Source organism: Hoplias malabaricus, chromosome 3, assembly GCF_029633855.1.
Source record: "Hoplias malabaricus isolate fHopMal1 chromosome 3, fHopMal1.hap1, whole genome shotgun sequence".
Classification (NCBI taxonomy): Eukaryota; Metazoa; Chordata; class Actinopteri; order Characiformes; family Erythrinidae; genus Hoplias; species Hoplias malabaricus.
Window position 1 is genome coordinate 52,860,613 of NC_089802.1, and position 20,286 is coordinate 52,880,898.

Here is a 20,286-nt window from a genome sequence, read left to right on the forward strand (position 1 = left end):
GATGGGACAAAAGCAAACTAAGAGTGAAATGTTAATAGAAAATATATGTTTGTCTATTTTGAATTCTATGCAGAACCACTAAGGAGTTTTCAGATTGGTCATCCCAGATATGATATATTTATGTGCTGTGATCTGAGGTGTCTCTGATTCAGCTTATTCTCTTGAAAAAAATGAATATCTTGTTTTCTGTGCTAATAACGATAGAAACCATCCATAGTGTTATCAGTAATAGGCACAAAAGGCAACATCCCTCACGATGTGTGGGTTGCATCAGTAATTACATCATGGATGACTTGCATTGATGCAGACATTGGATTTTTACAGAGACCTACATTGCGACCAAGACAATGTCTTATTTTGTGAAATCCGTTGTTATTTCAGCAAGACCATGCCATGTCTTTTTTTGTACATGCTACAACAACATGACTTTGTAGACACAGAGTGCTTGTGCTTGACTGACCTGCCTGCAGTCCAAATATGTCTCCTATGGCACATCATAAAGAGAGGAATCAGACAACGACGATCACAGGTTGTTGAGCTGCAGAAGTCCTAAGTCAAACCTGAATGGGCAAATATTCCACTTGCAATAGTTCAACAGTTATTTTCCTCAGTGTGATGTAACAGTGGTAATCAACTCACTGTCACCCCTCTCTAACTTTTTAGAGTGTGTTGCAGATATCAAACTATAAATATAAATGTTTATATTTACAAAATACTATCAAGTTGCTAAGAAGAAAACATTGGAATATTTTCTAGAATTTTTCTGGAAATGAAGTTTCAATTACTTACATATGATAAAATATTCCATTATGAGAAATGTTTAATGTCTCAGTTAAATATTCTATTTTTTCTAGGTGCCACGGGGGTTTGGGAATTGTGTCATTTAGACCTCAGGAGCCACATTCAGTCAACTGTTTCCTGCTGTAGGCTCTTCTGCTCAAAACATATGGCAGCAAAACTTCAGCTTGTGTTAAAATTAAAGAACTATTAAAAGATCTCATGTTCATTATGAAAGGTGAAAGCTACTTCTTACATGATCTAATGTCCATATAGATGTGATGTCTGCATGATGTTTATTGGAATGTGTAGGGCTTGAGTAGAAAACGTGATTTAACCCTTTCTGCACCTCTAGGTTAATGAGACGTTGACAGATCGTTTTTTTTTTTTTTTTGAGGGGATAAAATTATTGGTGGGGACAATTCAGTGATCGCTGGATATATGTGGGGACACGGCACCTCCGTCCATGCTAATTCTTTTTAGTAATATGAAGTACAGTGGAAATCACATTTTGTTTTCTCACCGGTTTTCAGGCAACGGGTCCTGCGCTAGGACACGGTGCAAGAAGATGGGGTTTTGTCAGAAAGCGGGTGGAGAAAAAATTACGCTCTTGAGCGTTTCTGTAGGCTCCGCCCCTCCCGCGCTCATTAGCCGTTGGTCAGTGAGGAGTGAGTCTCTCAGAAACAGTGGATTTAAAAATATCTGCAAACGCGAGGACTGGGGTGGATTAATATGACCCAGTTTCACCAGGAAAAAAGTGGATTATGGCTCAAATAACGAAAAGTGGAGGTTGGTTTTCAAGAATGGGATTTAACCTTGTCAGGTTGAGAGGAACTTGAGGATTTAAAGGTGTGTAACAGCTCGGTAACAGCTCGGAGAACTCTGCACAGTTCAGTCTGCCCATGAAGTAATTTCTGTTCATTCTCACTCAAGCCTCGCAGGTGAGGAGAGCTCCATTCTAAAATGCTACATACACATTAGTAAAAATTTCACATACAGCGAATTTTTGAAAGTTACAATTGAACATTATAAATAAAGCATTGATTTTTTTGCACTTTTAAATCATACTCCTACCAAGGTAGGCTGGTTTGAAGAGAATAAATTATACTCTAAATATGTTCTATAATAAATGTAAGAACGATACCCTTCACATTTTGACACGTTGAAAGTGAAGCAAAGTGTAGTTTGGCACATGAGGTACTGGACCAAAAACTCTCCAAAGCATTAGCCATCAGTGCAGCCCCATACAATGAGAATAACTGCTTAGCCAGATTCACAGATAACAGGAGTTGAACCACTGTCGATTTAACCTGTACATCATCTCAGAAGGGCTACAGGCATCTTTCAAATGTGTAAATGTGTCTTTGAGAGATCTGTTCTAAAAAGAATGATGTCTCCAAATTAAATTTGGGTTACGTTTGACCTTAGTTAAAATACAAAGAGCAAGTTTTGTTGTTATTGGTCATGGTTTCTCCTTGTCCTCCCCAGCCAGTCAAAGAAGTACATTATACAGTGTGATAAGGATAAAGGGGACTTTGAGGCGAAAAAAACAACAACAGGTTAATCAAAGGGACTTTCACAGCCTCAGACAGGCTGCTCCTGAAACTTGACCATTTTCAGAGAGCATTAAAGTGCACGTTATTTCCTATAAGGCTTTTTTTATGATCGGAACTGAGAAGGTACGCTGTCTCACAAAAGTAAATGTAATGTTCTTTATAGCACAGTGGCAGTTCAGAAACATTTTCAGTTAAAGGGGAGTTCTTGTTGCACGTCCGATCCACAATAACCCTAAATATTATCAGTCAAAGATAATAGTGTCATTTTGGTGCAAGCAGATTTTTTTACACTTTGGCAAAATCAAGACAACAGTGATTCAAGTTTTTTTTTACAGCAGCCGACTCTTGTCATCTTGGTACATTTTAAAGGCTTGTAGGCTCCTGGTAGATCTGTGGTGTGATCTTTCAGAGGGATGGGTGACTGATCCTGTTTAGTGTTTAGTCTGTCCAACTAAGCAGGATGTATTTTTAGGCCCTGAGCTCAGATGGCTGCATTGTCAGTGTGAAAATTGGTTTGTGAAGATCACATCAGCAGCACATCTCTTGAATCTCTTCAGAGCACAGTTCTGCAATCATGTGGACTGCTATTCATTCTGAAGGGTCTGTGATGATCAACAAGCAGTGTCTGCCAGTTCAAGAATACTAAATCATTTGAGACCATTTCATCATTTGCATTTGTCTTTTATGTTCCCACTAAACCAAAGACTATACATAACTTGTTACTTTTTTCATTTTTATTACCTGAATATTTGTTAAAATAAATGGTATAAGCCGGAGTGAACTGTCAGCTATTATGTATTTTGTGTGCAGTGTTGTAGCAGGAGCTTCATGTCCTGGCAGGGGTGAGTGTGAATAGTGAGAATGGCGAAAATCTGCACGGGAGAGTCATACCCGTCACGTCAAAGGTTATCAGGCCGAGCTTTGGATGATGAAGTGGAGCAAACTGACAACGGTGTCAGCAGGTTTGAAATCACAGGATTTATTTGTTTCTGTTGTATGAATTATCCCTGGTGTAGTTGTTTTATGTGTGTGACATATTCATGATTATACATACCTAAGCAGGCTCAAACCTTGATAACAGCTATATATCACTAGTAATTCAGAGTTGAATAACATTTGTGTAAGTGTCTTTTACATAAACAAATGAGCCTGGGGTGCATGTCTGTATTATATATATATATATATATATATATATATATATATATATTATATATTGTTTTAAATTGATATTATACTACTGACATACAGTACCACACTGATATTGCAGAAGGCTGGTATAAACAGATAAACCCTTTGCTTGGAAAGTATTGTACAAAAAATACAACTTATTATAAAACGTATGATTTAAACACTAAAACCCACTACTTAAATGACCTATGGACTATTCTGTTAAATAGCAATCAAATAAATAAAGGAAAAGATGACTAAACAAGAAAATGCTTCCATTGGTCCTTGGTTTGAAGAAAAGCTTGTGTTACTTTTTGCCAAGGGTTTCTTAAATGACAAAACACTGACCTTCTTGCATGTGAATTATTTAAACATGGAATTTTTTTGCAGGGCACATTCTATCTATGAGGACACAATCTCTGACATGCAGGGGATCAATTCTACTGCAACCAGTCAGCAACTTGAGGAGTCTCGCAGAAGCTCATTCACAGGGGCTGGGGCCATGGCCAGGTAACACCTAGACATATAACTACTTCCTTTAATCATCTAGGATAAACGTCTTCAAATCTGGGTCTTTTACATTTCTTGTGTTAATCACATTTTTTATCTTAATAATTTACTGGCTAGCTCTATCTATACCTATCAGTTACTGCAAGATCCCAGCACAGAGCATGTATTGTAGGCCTGGATTTGAAGACTTCTGATTAAGACCTAACAGTTGGGGAGTATCCCTGCTGCAGGAGACATGGGTTGTGAGTGAAATGGCTCCCTGTTTACATCAAATTTGGTGTGTGATTTTTGACAGCACTACAGTGTTCTCATAATAAGCATCATAGCTCACTATCTGAACTGAATGTGGACCAAAATGCATTTCAATTTCACTCTTACTAATCAACAATGTACAGTGAAACAAATTGAGACGACATGTCTTATACATGTCTACATGTGTTTGTTTATATGACCAGTGCTGATGCATTTTGATGGTGAGGAAGTGTCTGAATACATTTGGTTTTTCTAGCACTACGTACCGAACTGAATAATGCCTCAGTTTATAGCACAATACTACTGAGCGATTAGGGAGCTGTTTCAGTGACAGCCCTTGTTTTACTGACTAGATTATTAGCAAGATGTTTTGTGAGCTAAATCATCTGAATCAAAGCAGAGAAAACACCTAATTTTACCATGCACATATATTCCAGAACCACGGTTAAGAGACACCACTCCATTCCATGGTATGCCAAGCTGAGTCAAATGCACGGCACATGCAGAAGAATTAGTTTGATTGACAAAGGCTGTAAATGAATGCTTAAATGAGGTTTATAATAGTAAATAAACAATATCATGCATTTCTCAAAATTTGAAGGCTGATATTAATGCAAGAATTTATCTTTATGAAAATAATTCTAGAAAAATAAAAAATAAAAACAGTAACTTTACACAATGCAAAAACATTCGGAACATTAACAAGTTATTGTTAAAAGAGTGTTCCAATTATATTGTTTTGTAAAAGAGTGCATATGACTCAGAAGGCAAAGAAAACTACATACTGTACAGGGAGCACAGGAGTGTTACTCTCTTGTATCAATCTCCCAGGCTCTCGCACTTCCTGTTTATGGTGCAGAACTGGGTGTCACATAGGCTGCAGCGAGAGGTTGAGCGACCTGACTCCTTCCTGGAACGATTCCGTGGGCCAGAACTCAAAGATATTTCCAGCTGTGGGAGCTATGCCCTCTCCTCCATAGGGCATCCTGATAGGCCTCGTAAGAAGAAGTAAGTCAGTAACCCAGGTCCTGGTGCAATCTTTACATCATTGAGTTCCGAGTGCACATCTGGAGGGCCAGAGCACTGCAGAGAGTAGTGTACTACCCCTTTTAACACTCTAGCTTCATCTCACTGGCTAGTGGACAAGAGTTTCATGATTTCAGTTCAGGGTGTTAAACTAATCTCTGCAGGCCCCTTCAGGACATGAGCTTGATATTTCTGCTTCACAGAATAAATAAGGTTTATGCAAGGTATAAAGCCGACAAATGGCATGGAGATTGGTCTGCACCTCTGCAGGGCAATGTGGCACAACTACTTCTGACGCTGACTGGAAGTGAAGATGTGGTTAGAAACACTGGTTCAGTCCAGAGAGCCAGTACGTAGATTTTCAAGTAGACTTTCCAGTGAGTAATAGAACATTGCTCTTTTTAAGTAAGAGAGCAATGCTAGAATAGATTAGGTGTCATGTAAATTTGTACAGAATTTCCATCAGCACTGATTAACCAGACACTGAGTGCTTCTTTCCTCTTAAGAAATACAAGTCAATGGCCACTCGCAGTGTACAATATGAACAACTGCAACAACACAGACGAGTAAGTATAGAAGCCCCTTTAGAACCAAACCCATAGTTAACAGATTGTAACTCTAGGATGTCTTAATCTGTGAAGTGGGTGTAATCAGAGGAGGATGAATAATAGTTATATGCATAGTTCCAGGGTGTTTGTATTACATCATGGTGATGAATAAGAACATTATAAAAGGTTTTGACGTGCAATTGTAACACTATTGTTTGGAAGTGTTAATGCTGCCACCTACAGGCCAATAAATCACAATACACCCTATTAGTTTAGTGTTTAGACTTAGTGAGTCCCTGAAATAAACACCATTCCTTCCTAAACTTAAAAACAAAGTTGTCACCTTTAGAAAAAAAGATGAAAAAAAGAAAGATGAGAAAAAAGAGGAAGAGAAAAAAGATGGAGACCAAAAGGATGAAAAGAAGGATGAGAAACAGGATGAAAAGAAAGATGAGAAAAAAGAGGAAAAGAAAGACGATAAGAAGGATGATAAGAAGGATGATAAAAAGAAAGAAGAGCCACCGTAAGTATATTGTAGATAGTGCTGACCCATGCAGTCTATTGGATTAACTGTAGAACTACTTATATACTGAATGAATTTTAATTTGCTGAAAGGATTCCTGCTCAGTTCTGTGTTAAATGTATAAACTGTTCTGTAAGAAATCGGGCTACTGTTGAAGGTTTTCCTCATATTCCTTTAGGAAAGAGGTGTGGATCATGGACCCAGCCACAGACACATATTATCGATGGCTCACAGTAATAGCAGCACCTGTATTTTACAACCTTATGATGATCGTAACAAGGTCAGCTTATGAACATGGTAATCAAGTTTAAGTGTGTGAGGTATGGGATGATTGAATGCTGATGGTATTGTTGTGGTGTTTATATTTCAATAGGGCCTGTTTTAATGAGCTACAGGACAAATACACAATCCTGTGGATAATTTTAGACTATGGCTCGGACGCTGTCTATTACACAGACACATTTGTAAGGTCAAGAACAGGTAAAGACTTAGTTAATCTCTGTAACATTAATCACATTTTATGATTTCATTTGTTGTTGCACAGTAAATAAAAGAAACACAATGTTTCCTCTCAATATTTCCAGGGTTCCTGGAGCAAGGGCTTCTGGTTAAAGATGCCAAGAAGTTGATGGACCATTATAGAAAAACTTCACAGTTCAAATATGACATTTTATCTATGATTCCAACTGATATTTTAATGCTGAAAGTAGGATACAACAATCCAGAACTGCGATTCAATCGTCTTTTTAAAATGGCACGGCTCTTTGAGTTCTTTGACCGCACAGAGACCAGAACAAATTATCCCAATATTTTCCGTATCAGCAACCTTGTACTTTATATCCTGATTATTATTCACTGGAATGCCTGCATCTTCTTTGCAATTTCCAAAACCATCGGCTTTGGTACAGACACATGGGTGTATCCCAACATAAGCCATCCTGAATATGGACGCCTATCTAGAAAATATATCTACAGCTTGTACTGGTCCACTCTTACACTCACCACCATTGGAGAAACTCCTGCTCCTGTGAAAGATATTGAGTTTGTGTTTGTTGTTGCTGATTTCCTTATTGGAGTGTTGATCTTTGCTACTATCGTCGGTAACGTCGGTGCAATGATCTCCAACATGAATGCCTCTCGTGCTGAGTTCCAGGCCAAAATTGACTCCATCAAGCAATACATGCAGTTCCGTAAAGTCTCCAAAGACCTAGAGGCCAGGGTCATCAAATGGTTTGACTACCTCTGGACAGAAAAAAAAACTTGTGATGAGAAGGAGGTGTTGAAGAACCTTCCGGACAAGCTTAAGGCTGAGATTGCCGTCAATGTCCATTTGGATACGGTGAAAAAGGTGCGGATCTTCCAGGACTGTGAAGCTGGACTGCTTATTGAGTTGGTGCTTAAACTGCAGCCTCAAGTATTCAGCCCTGGAGATTACATCTGTAAGAAGGGAGACATTGGAAGAGAGATGTACATCATCAAGGAAGGGAAGCTCGCTGTGGTGGCTGATGATGGCATCACACAGTTTGTCGTTCTCAGCGATGGTGCTTACTTTGGAGAAATCAGTATTCTTGGCATCAAAGGCAGTAAAGCAGGGAACAGGCGAACGGCCAACATACGGAGCGTAGGTTACTCTGACCTTTTCGCCCTCTCCAAAGACGATCTGATGGAGGTCCTAATGGAGTACCCAGAGGCCAAAAAGGCCCTGGAGGAGAAAGGAAAGGCCATATTAATGAAGGATAACCTGATTGACGAAGCAATGGCAAATTCAGGGCCGGACCCCAAAGATTTGGAGGAAAAGATTACAAGGCTGGAGAGCAGTATGGAAGCTATGACCAACACGTTTGGCAGACTCATGGCAGAGTACACATCCTATCAGAGCAAGATCAAGCAAAGGCTCACCAACATGGAGAGCAAAGTAAAATCACTACGTGCAGAAGATCTGTCTGAAGTGGTTGAAGACAAAAAAGAAGAGAAAAAAAAATAAATGCAGTCTGAAATAAACACACAATGTGAAAGGATGGACAATGGACTCAAGGGATCTTTTTTAATATGTATATATTTTCAAATATAGGCAGTGAACTACTTTTAAACTGTTTATAAATTTTGTTTATAAGTTTTGACTATGAACAATATTACTTACCATTACGTTTATGTAATAAGTGTTAAATTCAGTTGACCGTTCTGTATATGTTCGTTGTAAATGTTCCTCATGTGCTGCACTGTTCCTGGTTGTGCTGTTAAATAGACTGGGATAGAAATGAATTTGTCCTGTTTGCTGTAGGAGTCGTATGAAGCAAAATTCTTTTTTTAATTGGTAGGGACAATTCAGGATGCTTTGACTTTTTTAAGAATTGAGTTTGGCGAGTACTACCTGGTATTATTCTAAATTAAGCCATTGTTCAACAGGTAAGTTTTGCTAATAGACTTTTCAGAAAGTCTACATTTCAGAAGGACATTGTTTCTGAAAGTATGCATTATCAGTTGGTTCGAATGGGATAATTCTAAAAGCAAGGCCGATCTTCATTAAAATAAATAAAAGATGCTTTGTCCTTAGGGTCATTAAGAATATTTATCATCTGAATCTGTTCTGCAATAAATTATAAAACAGTGTCTGCCTCTCAATCACTGCTATTCAGCTTTAAGAGGAAGGTTACTTTCATTTAATATAAATGTTTCAAATCTGAGTGATTTCGCCTGACTGACTCTGGTTTCAACTTTTTCATGATGCCTATATAGTGATAGAGACTGCTGGATAGTAAGAGAATTTAGACGGTTTAATCAGATTACAAATATCAAGCACTCGTAACTGCATTTTGGTTACATTTTTTCTCAGGTAACATAAATAAACCAGGCTATTAACAGAATAATTACTGCTTGTGCCTATAAAAGACAAAACTGAGTCACATGACTGCTGAAAGTGGCAAGGTGTAGTTTAGATGGGGAAACTGGTCTCTTCTGGTGGCTGAAAACAAATTTGCTAATAAACCAGAAGATCAGAGTAATCCAAATGTAATCCAATCAGAAAAAAAATGAGAAAGACATTTATCAAAACTAGAACTTAATTGCACTTTAGGACGGATTTGGACACAAAGACTCAGTGGAATCATACTGGACAGGAGAAGAAAAGGTGGGTTTGTGTGATGGCGTTTCCTTCTCTGAAATATCGATTTATAAAATGCCATCGCGCAGCCATAGCCACAATTTATGCTGAGTGTGGGTGCGTTTTTCTTTTCTGTGTCAAAACATGAACAACATGGTTTTTTAAATATGAGACTAGTATGACTAGCCTTTTATTATTGTGATTTTTTTTTGGGCATTCAATATCAGTCTGACCTTTGACAGATTTATAAATGTTATGTATTTAACAAGTGTTATAAATGGCCTATGAATTGGTCATGTAGCATCACGGACACCCCCCTACAGTAAAGAGAGGGGTCATCCTTTACTGTAGGCACACACAATAAAAGTAATAGGATCTAGCAGAGGCCTTTCTGCATTTCTTAGAGAATGTTGACCAAGAGTGCCTTCGACAGGTTAAAGTTCAGGCTGTGCTAACCCTGTGTAAGGCTCTTAGTACTGGGAACAAGCTATTCAGGGGAACTAAGCCACAAGTTGGTGCTCAAAGTGGCCAGGGATTGACATAAGCCGTCCAAGTCCATCAGGACACTGACTGAATTGAGGCAGATAGGAAACAGATCTAAAATGAAAGATCTCAGACTGGAAATGCACTGAATGATCCAAGACCACCTTGTGATTATATGCTGTACCTACATGCAACTTTACATTTCATTTTGAACAGAATGAAGACTGGCCTAATTTTCACAGGCCAGGGTGGAACCTTACTGTTAACTGCAGTAGCTTAGCTGGTCATCCTCTAGAACCAAATAGCTGCAATACAAAACATTCACATATTGTAGTACCACTCATGCTGGAAACAATGAGAATCAAGGATGAAACTTGAGAAATTTGGAAAATTTAAGGGAACAACCATGTTCCCGATTTACCGTGGCATCGTTATAAATAAATGGCCATTGATTCTAAGTCTTGGGTAAATTTGAGATGGGGTCTTAGGGTTTGTAGTTGAAGTTTAGAAATACAGGTATGTTAATGAATTTAAATTCCCTCGTTTAATGCTTCTTGCGTCAACCCATATTTTATTTTGCCACCAAGTATCAAAACAGTCATTTTCAAGTTATTTATGTTTACACACTAAAGTCTTAGTTTTTCAGTTTTTAATTTATTTAAGAATAACTGGAAACAAACGATCAAATGCTTTCATTCTCAATATCAAGTTCTGTTACCCCTTTAATGTGAGCGCCATCAGCAGTGGAACAAACCACAGACATTTATCTGAGAGAAAAAAAACAAACAAACAAACAAAAAAAAAAACAGCAAAATGATGAGAAAAATTTATCTCAGTGGATCCAGGGCATCACTAAAAGTGGATTTCCAGCTGTACTTGAGTAAACCTAAGGGGTGATTCTTAGCATACACGTTTGGCACTTGAAGATAGTGGTACAGTTTGTGCCAATGTCCCCTCATTCATTCAATAGTATAGTAATTTGGGCCAGACACTGTGTGGAGCAAAACAAAACTACTAAAATGTTAACCCAGCTGATTTCAATGGAGTACTGATAAGGGTATTTTGTAATTAGCTAAAAAGTCTGCCAACCTGAATTAAAATAATAAAGTAAAGACTGAAAAGAAAGAGACCTCTCCCTTTTCAAATAAGGGCTCTGCAAACATTTTAAAGGAGAGGTGGTTTTCTTTGCCTTTAATTCCTATATTCATAGTCTTTCCTTTGCCATGAGTACACCATGAGAGCAGACTGGTTTCAGCTAATCATGTCATCATACTGAAGTAAGACAGAGAACCAGACTCTGCAGCTAAATACAGAACACTGGCCATAAGCAAGCAGCACAACTTGCCGACATGGCATTATAAACTATGCAGTTCCTCAATAAATACAGATTCCTGGTAACAAAGGTTGGACTGAAGTTGCTCTGTACCTTAAAAAGCATCGCTGGAGATGTGCGGACCGACTGGGGAAGACCTATGAACCATGAGCATGACGTGTCAACAAGCAGTCGACAGAAAACTAACAGACATTCTGAATATTGAGTTAAGTGCACTTTCACAGTTCAACCATAGTACAACAATAACTTCCTCCTCCCTTTACTCTTTTGTTCTTTTTTTGTAATATTTCTTTAGGTTTATGCGGTGATCAGTCCTGAAAGTGTTGGAAATCTTTAACCGTCCCTCCTTTTACCGAATAAGAAATCAAACAGTGAGCTGAATTCCAGGCAGACATGAAAGAACAGACTTTATCCCTTAAAATAAATAGTGCTATATCTCAGTGCATACAAAAAGGGAAACTTAACACTTACATTAGGGGAGAGAGCCAAGAGTCCAGTGTGGTTTTATCTACTATTTAGGCACAGGCACTCGGTCACCAGAACTTTCCTATGTTAGCCCATTTCACATCCTGCCTTACATTTAAACTTGATATTTATGTTTTGTTGTTGGTGTAGTTTATTTCGCCTTTGACGAACACATGAAATCTCTGAAGCTGAGTGAGTTCTTTTGTGTCTCCTCAAGACTCAGAGCATGCCGAAGCCTTTGGCGTAAGTGATGGCTTTGAGGAGTCTCTCTCTAAGTTTCTCCTTGGTGGAGTATTCAGGGAGGAGCAGCACATTGAAACAGGTGTGAGAGGTTGGTAACCTGATGAAAAAAAGAAATAAATTCATAGATTATCAGCTACCTCTCAAACAAATAGTTAATTCATGTAAAAAAAAAAAGTACACACAGAAGGCACAAAAGCACAGAAACTAGGAATATCATACAACTCAGTATACAAATCCACTGCCATTACCTGTCAGAGTCTGGCCCATTTTTGGCAATGATCATCTTCAGCTTGCCCAGGCCACCCACTGGCGCTCTGTCTGTGCCTGTGGTGAACTGCAGAAACAGCCTCTTCTGCTCCTGTCCAAATGAGTGCACCGTCTCCCAGAAGTCCCTGAAAGTCAAATACGTGTCCCATTCAGGAATATCGAACATGCATTCCAGTATAACCACCATTTCCATCTCCACCTTGGGAGTCTTCTGAATGAAGCAGCCAAAATATAATTGCTAAACAAATTAGTAAAAGGGCATCACAGGACCTTAAATATAATAACCGCTACATAAAATGGTTCTAAATTAAGTACTGAAATACATGAACAGCTTTTTCTCTTACTTAATAATGCAACAATCCCTGTTGTAACCTCCATCATATTCCGTAGTCTCTTCAAGTGCTTGAAAATCAAGATTCTGGAAATGAAGGAGGAAAAAAAAGGTCAGGGCTGTTATCCAAAACACAAACAATTCAGAAAGTGTAAGTAAGATCAGATGACTAATTTTTCATGGAGCTCACTTACTCTGCTGCCACATATAAGCAGCTCAATTTCCTCAGGTCGAAATAGATACTTCAGGGGAGATTCATTAGTGACCATATGGAAACCTCTTCTGAATGCCTTGAATTGTTTCTCCACACTTTTGTTCAGCATATATTCGGCATATAGCCCTACGAATTCCTGCAGAAACATACAGTTAAGTGAGACAAATGAACTGATTTGTTGTAAAGCTACACAATTATGGCTATAAATGTGTCTGACCTTCCTGTTATCGTTGGTGACAGGGATTTTATCTCCATTCTCCTTTAAATCGTACATGAGAGGGTTTCCAAAGAGGTCTGTCTGCGATATCTGGAACGTGATCATCATGTCCTCCTCCACGTTTCCCTCATACTCCAACAGCTCCTTCAGGCTCTGATGAAGAACCTGACCCAATGAGATGCACATGATGGAAACATGACACAATTAATGAATGTGCTGTTCAGCTATCTATAGTTATTTGTTTATATGAAATATTAAAACAGCATTTTTTCCCACCATAATAAACTCTGACAAATACGAGACAATAATAAAAGTAATGAGAAAAATAATTTTACCGGGTGAGAATCAGCAAGGTCTCGAAAAGTTCCTTTCTTTCCCATTAGCTTTCTGTAAACTACCATAGGAAAGTGCACGTCCAGAATGCAGTTGTTGTAGATAGCTAGGCCCAGGACAATACCTATCAACGTGAACTGGCCTTCATTTTCAAATGATGATGGGTTGAACCAGAAAAGCTTTGTGCTTTCGTCATAGGTGAACATTCCTGCAGAAAACATGGGAAGGGCAGGTATAAGGCAATAACCAAAAGACTACGGAACATGTTGATTACATGTCATGTCATAGCTGACTGTATGTATGGTATCTCCTGACACACATCTCTATAATAAATAGGCAATATAAATGGCTTTAAAATGACTATAAAATGTTAGATTTTACATTGTTGTCCAAAGAAAAACATACATCTTTAATATAGTAAGTTTGTAGTAGAAGAAAAAAAATGCCTTCGTAACTTTCAATGGATATCAGTGTAAAAAGACTTTAAGCTGCATTTCTATTGGTTCATACATAATGAAATTTTCATACAATGTGAATGACAGCTGCTGTGTTCAAATGCATTCTAGAAATCAACAAAATTGGGATAGAAACTTTCCTTTGGACAGTGATGATATGGAAATTTCACTCTTTTGCTTTTATTATTAGATAGCCTAAAGAGGAATCTCAACAGGCTAATAATCTAATAATACTCAAAACTCGATGTTTTGATCTGGAAAAGAGTTATGCCATTTTCATGGTGATCATGAAGATATCAGGTTTACCTATATCTGGGTTAAAGATCTCTTCTACTACCAGTTGAAAGAACTCTTTGGAAACTCCTCCTTCATCCACCCCCTGCTCTCCTTCAAACTCCACATACAGCTGCTTCTTCAAGTCTGCAGGGTTTTCCATAGCAATCATCTCCAGCTGAAATCACAAGTGTCACAGTTGGAGTCATTAATGTATTTCCAACAACAATGCGATATTTCCAGGAGTGTGTTAATTTGATTTTATGCAAAGGTTGAAAATACAAGTGAAGCTCTTCCCATTAACCAAGAAAATCTGCTATAGTCTTACCCTGACAAGAGCATCGTCAATGATGTGGTCTCTGCGCACTTTAAGGCGCAGATATGGGTTGAGCTGCTGTCCTTGCACCAGGCTGTAGAGGGCAGTGATCCTACGCTCGCTGTACATGCGGATCCGGTTGTCATAATAGAGGCCCAGGTTTTTTGTCACAGCATTAAGGATGAATGGACAAGTCATGAAGGAGAACTTGCTCTCCGTCTCCACCTTAAAGAAAGTGTAGTCCTTGTCCATTTCCAGTACATCGTTCAGCGGTTCATTGATGAATTCCTCGAAGGGAATAAGGGGCTTGCGGCAGTCTGAAGTGCGGATGCCCAACTCTGTCTCCAGAGGGTCCACGCGTGGCCCTTTCTTGTTGCGCCGCTCCTCACCCAGCAGCTCCTGCAGTGTCAGCTCACTGGATTCGGGGATGGGCTCGTCGTCCTCCTCCTCATTGTGGTCTATGTCCAGATCACCACCCAGCACGTTTGCATAGTAGACGATTTTCAAGCACTTGGTGGCCGCAACCACACCATCATCCTCGTTAACCAGGTTGTCGCTGTTGAACTCATTGCTGATGACTGTGTATGTGATAAGCTGCTGGAAAGTCTCCACGAGGCGCCGGATCTGGTTCACTCCATACTGTGACCAAAGCCGCGCTAGCTTGGCCATAGCCGGGAGAGGTAGCTTGCTCATGGCCTTGCAGAACTGTGGAAGGGCAATCTCCAGGTACTCTGGGCTGTGCAGGTTGCTGTTTTCCATTACAATGATGAATACATTTAAATAATTGGGATCAGCGACGTACACATTATGATAGGTTAGATCACATTCTACGTTAGGCGACAGGTACACCAGCGCATTCAGAAATGCTGCCTCAACCTTTTCGTTGGACAATAGTCTGTCATAAACTCTTCTTACGGCATCAATGTCCACCGACACCTCGACAGGGCCCAGCTTTTGCACATTGTTACCGTCATGAGAGGCCCCTTCTCCACTGGAAGCTGCAGCAGCTTCAGGGTCCACCTCCATGGCACTGGCAGAACCAGAAGCATTCTCTTTTTCATCTTCGTCTTTGTCCTCATCCTTGGCCTGCAATGACTTCAGCTCTTCCTTGGTGTGCTGCTTAGCCTTGCGAAAGCTCTGCACCAGACTTTCTGCGCTAGAGAAGACCCTCCCGATGACACGGATTAGAGGGGAGTAATCTTCCGTCTCACTACAGACAGCGAGAATTTCATAAACCTTATCCTCTGTAAGATAGTTCAAATCTGAAAAGGCACAGAGGAAGAATGACATGGTAAAATCAATGATAGAAACAGTAAAAATCAAATCTTAAGTTTGCTCATTGTAATTTCTTAGGCTATAAAGAGACAATTGTTCAACTGTTCTCCATGCTTACCTCTAAAGTCTTCCCTGGCGGGAGGCAGATCTTTGTGGTTCATCTTCCCGTTACTGCAAGCAGAAAAATTGTTGGCTCCTTTGGCACTGTTCTCCGGGAAGGCCGAGCTAGCGCCTTTCTTGGATGGGTGAGGATCACAGAGTTTGGCGTTATTCTTATACAGCTCCAGGGCCTTGATGGCCGCTGCATTGTTATCCATGCGCCGGAAACCCGGAGAGGAGCCACAAGCCTCATTCGTGCAGGCCTCATTTCCACAGCCCTCAGTTAACTGGTGGTAGTAACGCTCAATTAAATGCTTTGCAGCTGCTCGCTTCCTGCATCAAACATTCAAACAGAGCAGCAAGGGATTAGTAGGGTTCACTCACAAAATCACATATAATGCCACAAAATAACAAATATTACTTTGCATCATTGGTCAAAATGTACAGAGATCAAATACAGTGCAAGTTTGGAAAATGTTAATAATTTACACAAAAAAAAAATAAAAAAAAAACAACTGCATGGTCTGCCTCAGTTCATATACATCATCGCTGTCCAATTAAAAACATGTATCTCCATATTTGGTGAGTTCAAGTCACCACCATCATTTGAACAGCTGTCCTTCACATTGTGTGAACATTTCTTGACGAATGGACAAATAGAAATGCTCCAAAATGACTTTTTACATTGACTTACATTGATAGTTAAGAAGGTATTTTCCTTCTCCTTTAAAAAGTTACCATTTTGGGAGATAAATGTTTTTCACTGGACAGCGACAACAAATTAAGTCACAAGAATATATGACTGAGACAAAACTGCAGTACAATAAGTCATTCAATACGAGAATAATAATAAAAGAACTATTGAAATGCAGAAAAGCAAGCATTTCATGCTGTTCTAGTCTATGTTGCCAAATCAAATATTTAAAAAACTCTCTAAAGCATAATATTTCATATTCGAGCTGCATGCTTATGACACCCGGGTGTTAATATACACAGTCTTGTCGCATCACAAACATTAGAATTACAAAAAAACAGTATAAAATACAGAAGACTGAGAAAAATTCATAGGTCTTTGTCCCCCCCATTTTGCTGGCACAAAATAATACCTTTTGTGTCAAGAGCATCACACACTACTGTAATGTGCTAAAGTCAGGCACCACTTTAAAAATAGTCATCAAGTACAAGATGTTTCTTGAGAGAGTTTAAAATAAGATGGTGAATTCATAGAGTCAAAGTAAAATAAAATTTACAAACTGAATAAAGAAAGAACACAGTGATCAAAGCTATGCAACCTTCTTATAAAAAGAATGGAAGATGTAATAAGTTGAATGGAGATAGAATAAACACGGAAAACTATGACATTATTTTTATAACGTAAAAGAAATACTTTGTAACTTACGTCTGTTTTGACTATATATTAAATAAAAATAATTTCTACTTGTAGATAGTGATGCCGTCAATGAATAATGAAAATGCACTGAAATGTGTTATTTTGACATTTGAATAGGAAGTGTGTACTCACATTAGAATTGCTTAAAGTTTCCAATGCTGGACTCTTATGCTCTGAACTCAAGAGAGAACGAAATCCGGTCAGGAAACAATCCTGTAAAGGAGAGGAGGGATTAGTTCTGGACAAAACAGCACTAATTTCTGTTCCCAAGTTGCACTCTGGTACATTTTAATATGAGGATAAAGAATTGCACAGATGAATAAGCACTGAGTACCTAGCATGAACGTCTGTTATATTAATGTAAAACCAGCGCAGCTGAAAAGGATGAGAGTGCTGTATGAACTACGGTCGTGTTGTTGAGGTCTACGTTACCGGACCTAAGAGGAGCTGACAGGTGCTGTGATGGGAGGAAGTTCAATAAAACCAGCGGGCAACGTTCGCGGTGGACTGATTTTAACTAGAAACGACATCGCTCCAGCGGTTCTGTGTGTCATGGCTCCATCATATAGTGGTGGTAGGGCTGTATCTGGTGTGTGCTGGCCAGGCCTCCTGGGGGCAGGGGGGTATGACTGTGCACAAACACGGGACCACCTCTCGGCTCCTCCGCGGCGGAGCAACAAACACAAAGGTCCCGTTTAATATGATACTTTGAACAAAACCGAGCCGTTATTCCGACGGAGCTCTGAGGCCCGTCACAGCGCTTCGTAACCTTGCAGCTACTGTCACCGGGAAAGAGCTTCACTAGCGCAGAGCTAACTCCGCTAATTAGCCTAGCCACCTGCTTAAAGCGCTGAATAACTGAAGTTAGCGTCCTATTCTGCAGCTTCTTTCACAGTTCTCCGCTCCACATTAAATGGTGCAAAATTCCAATAAGACGCTTCAGTCTCGTAATTAACGTTTAGTCCTCAACTTTTTCATAATTTTAAGAAGGAAAGGGTATTTCGAATAGCAAGCTAACTTCAGCTTCGTAGTCCAAAACTGCAGCACCATTTAAGGTGGAACGGAAAATTCAGATAAGAAACTGGCGAATAGGAAGTCAACTTAATGTTTTTTTCAGAGCTGTGCAGGACTTATGATCCCTATCTCATATTGGTATTTAAACAAGTCTCTGCAGCGATAAGCCTGTCTCTCCATGGGTCCACTGGGCTTCCCCAGGCCGCAGCGGCCGAGCTGTCTCCGCGGCACCGGAGCTGAGGAGCGCCAAAGCGGGAACGGAGCCCTAAACACACAGCGCCCCCCGCCACGGATCGGCGCTCGGAACACAACCCGAGAGATCCGCAGACAGCTTACTTCTGAATGCGCTCTGTCGCGGGCCTGTAATCCTGCCACTCAACATCACAGTCGCTCCAGTTGTGTTTGTGTTCAGCTCCGGCCCCTCAACCAAACATTCTCGGCCATCTTGATCGCTGAGGCAAACACAGTCCGCATCCCAGGGTGCAACATGAAACCTTAACCAACCATAGATGTTCCCCTACTCAGCCACAGCGCCGGAAAACAGCAAAGGCTGTGTCTCAAATACCACCATACACCCTACATAGTGCACTACACAGAACCTGGCTTTCTCTCCGAAATAGCACAGCTGATTTTAAAAAGAATGATGCAGCTAATAGCCCAACATAATTGTCTTTATTCCAGACATATTGCACTTTTTGATTGTAGCAGCCTTTATTTAATATCCTTCGGAGTGCACTACATAGGGATTCATTAGAAATGGGACGAAATGTAAAATATATTGTAGGTTTATCACGTTCACTTTTGTAGTAGGTATGAAGGCAGTTCAAAAACCTGAAAACTTCCCTTAAAAAAAAACAAACTTCTGCACTTCGCCGATTTTATACTTTACTATGATTTATGGGGTTCTCGCAATAACAGCACCTACCACAAGACGGTGCAATGTAAAACAGAGACCATAGGGACAATTTAATACAGCTTCGGGCCTGATTAAAGTGGCCTAACAGAAATGGAACTATCAATTTATTCTGTTGGAAACATTATGGCTATATAATGTGATTTTTAGACTGATTTCAGCCCTTATTCTTAGTCTTCCCACATCTGACTCTCGGAATTAAAAACCATGTCATGGGCTCCGATTTTTGGTCTTTCAGCTGAGGTTTAGATTGGTCAAAAATGTTTGAATGTATTTTTGTAATGTACTGGGCAATTTGTCATCAATCAATGTAAATTAAGGGCATAAAATCATATAACTATATTAAAATGCCAACACGACACTCGTGTAATGGAGCTTTTTAGTTTAGATTTTTAAGCAATTCTTAAACACATTCTAAAAACTACCACACACATCGTATGTCTCATTTTCAGTATGTTCCATGTTCACCAGACCCAAACGTTTGCACAAACATTTATGCTACGGTACTGCAAAAAGCCTTATTGTTTTCTTATTTTTCTGGGGCCTGTCAGAAAAGATACAGTGTAATATTTTCACAGGTGATGCTCAGTTGAAATGTAGGTTTCTTTTATTTATTTCAGTATTCTTCTCATTAGATTTATTCTGTATAACAATGAGCATGATTGTTTAGTTGATGTTGGTTTTAATTCTGATTTGGATGCCTCCCTACACACTCCTCATATGTTAAAATTTGTTGGTTACACCTGTACAAATATCTACGTTATGAAGCTTACATCTTGGCACAGCAATGTTTACATGGATTGTCACAGTTGTATAAACCAACCTTAATACATGTCATTCTGAATTTCACACGAGCTCACTATGTTGGATTCAGTTAATATCAGCTTTCAAATTGTGAAATGGTAGTGTGTGTTCCCAAATCATTTAGTTTAATATGTTTTCAGAATCCTTTAGAAATCAGTAAGGTAGTGCATGATGTTGACCATTCACAGTTCTATAATTGGTATAGACAAAAATACATGCAATTTCATTTTTGTTGGTAGGTGGATTGGCAACTCAAAAGTGTCCATAGGTGTGAGTGTGTGAGTGACTGTAAGAGTGTGTGTGTTGCCCTGTGAAGGACTGGCGCCACCTCCAGGGTGTATTCCCACCTTGTGCCCAATGATTCCATGTAGGCTCTGGACCCACCACGACCCTGAACTGGAT

At 39.5% G+C, this 20,286-nt stretch overlaps 2 protein-coding genes across 7 annotated transcripts; one reads left to right on the plus strand and one right to left on the minus strand.

The window, feature by feature from the left end:
- Positions 1 to 1,426: 1,426 nt before the first annotated feature.
- cnga3a (cyclic nucleotide gated channel subunit alpha 3a) lies at positions 1,427 to 9,167 on the plus strand. 6 transcript variants are annotated; one of them, XM_066663074.1, is made up of 9 exons: positions 1,427 to 1,566; positions 3,144 to 3,295; positions 3,891 to 4,010; positions 5,094 to 5,270; positions 5,795 to 5,854; positions 6,186 to 6,359; positions 6,538 to 6,639; positions 6,733 to 6,839; positions 6,944 to 9,167. In XM_066663074.1, exons 2-9 carry the CDS (start codon positions 3,195 to 3,197, stop codon positions 8,341 to 8,343), a joined length of 2,241 nt encoding a protein of 746 aa, XP_066519171.1. In that variant the 5' UTR covers positions 1,427 to 1,566; positions 3,144 to 3,194; the 3' UTR covers positions 8,344 to 9,167. The 6 variants fall into 6 exon arrangements, with proteins under 6 accessions (XP_066519171.1, XP_066519169.1, XP_066519170.1 ...); XM_066663072.1 differs by having other exon boundaries at positions 1,434 to 1,718; XM_066663073.1 differs by having other exon boundaries at positions 1,434 to 1,626.
- Positions 9,168 to 9,434: 267 nt separating this feature from the next.
- Positions 9,435 to 18,679, minus strand: ube3a (ubiquitin protein ligase E3A). The gene is made up of 11 exons (XM_066663071.1): positions 18,504 to 18,679; positions 17,286 to 17,366; positions 15,783 to 16,096; positions 14,402 to 15,651; positions 14,107 to 14,251; positions 13,348 to 13,553; positions 13,013 to 13,177; positions 12,776 to 12,931; positions 12,595 to 12,668; positions 12,232 to 12,375; positions 9,435 to 12,080 (listed from the first exon to the last, which is right to left on the minus strand). Coding segments are annotated over exons 2-11 (2,577 nt in total). The 5' UTR covers positions 17,288 to 17,366; positions 18,504 to 18,679; the 3' UTR covers positions 9,435 to 11,959.
- Between the last annotated feature and the right edge of the window lie 1,607 nt (positions 18,680 to 20,286).

What these genes read in the sequence shown, in the direction of transcription:
- cnga3a (XM_066663074.1), top strand. Translation starts at nt 3,195, where the DNA reads ATGGCGAAAATCTGCACGGGAGAGTCATACCCGTCACGTCAAAGGTTA. An exon ending in ACTGACAACGGTGTCAGCAG is followed by an intron (nt 3,296 to 3,890) that starts GTTTGAAATCAC and finishes ATTTTTTTGCAG; the next exon opens with GGCACATTCTATCTATGAGG. An exon ending in GGGGCTGGGGCCATGGCCAG is followed by an intron (nt 4,011 to 5,093) that starts GTAACACCTAGA and finishes TCAATCTCCCAG; the next exon opens with GCTCTCGCACTTCCTGTTTA.
- ube3a (XM_066663071.1), bottom strand. An exon ending in CGCCAGGGAAGACTTTAGAG is followed by an intron (nt 15,652 to 15,782) that starts GTAAGCATGGAG and finishes GTGCCTTTTCAG; the next exon opens with ATTTGAACTATCTTACAGAG. An exon ending in ACCTTGCTGATTCTCACCCG is followed by an intron (nt 13,178 to 13,347) that starts GTAAAATTATTT and finishes TCATTGGGTCAG; the next exon opens with GTTCTTCATCAGAGCCTGAA.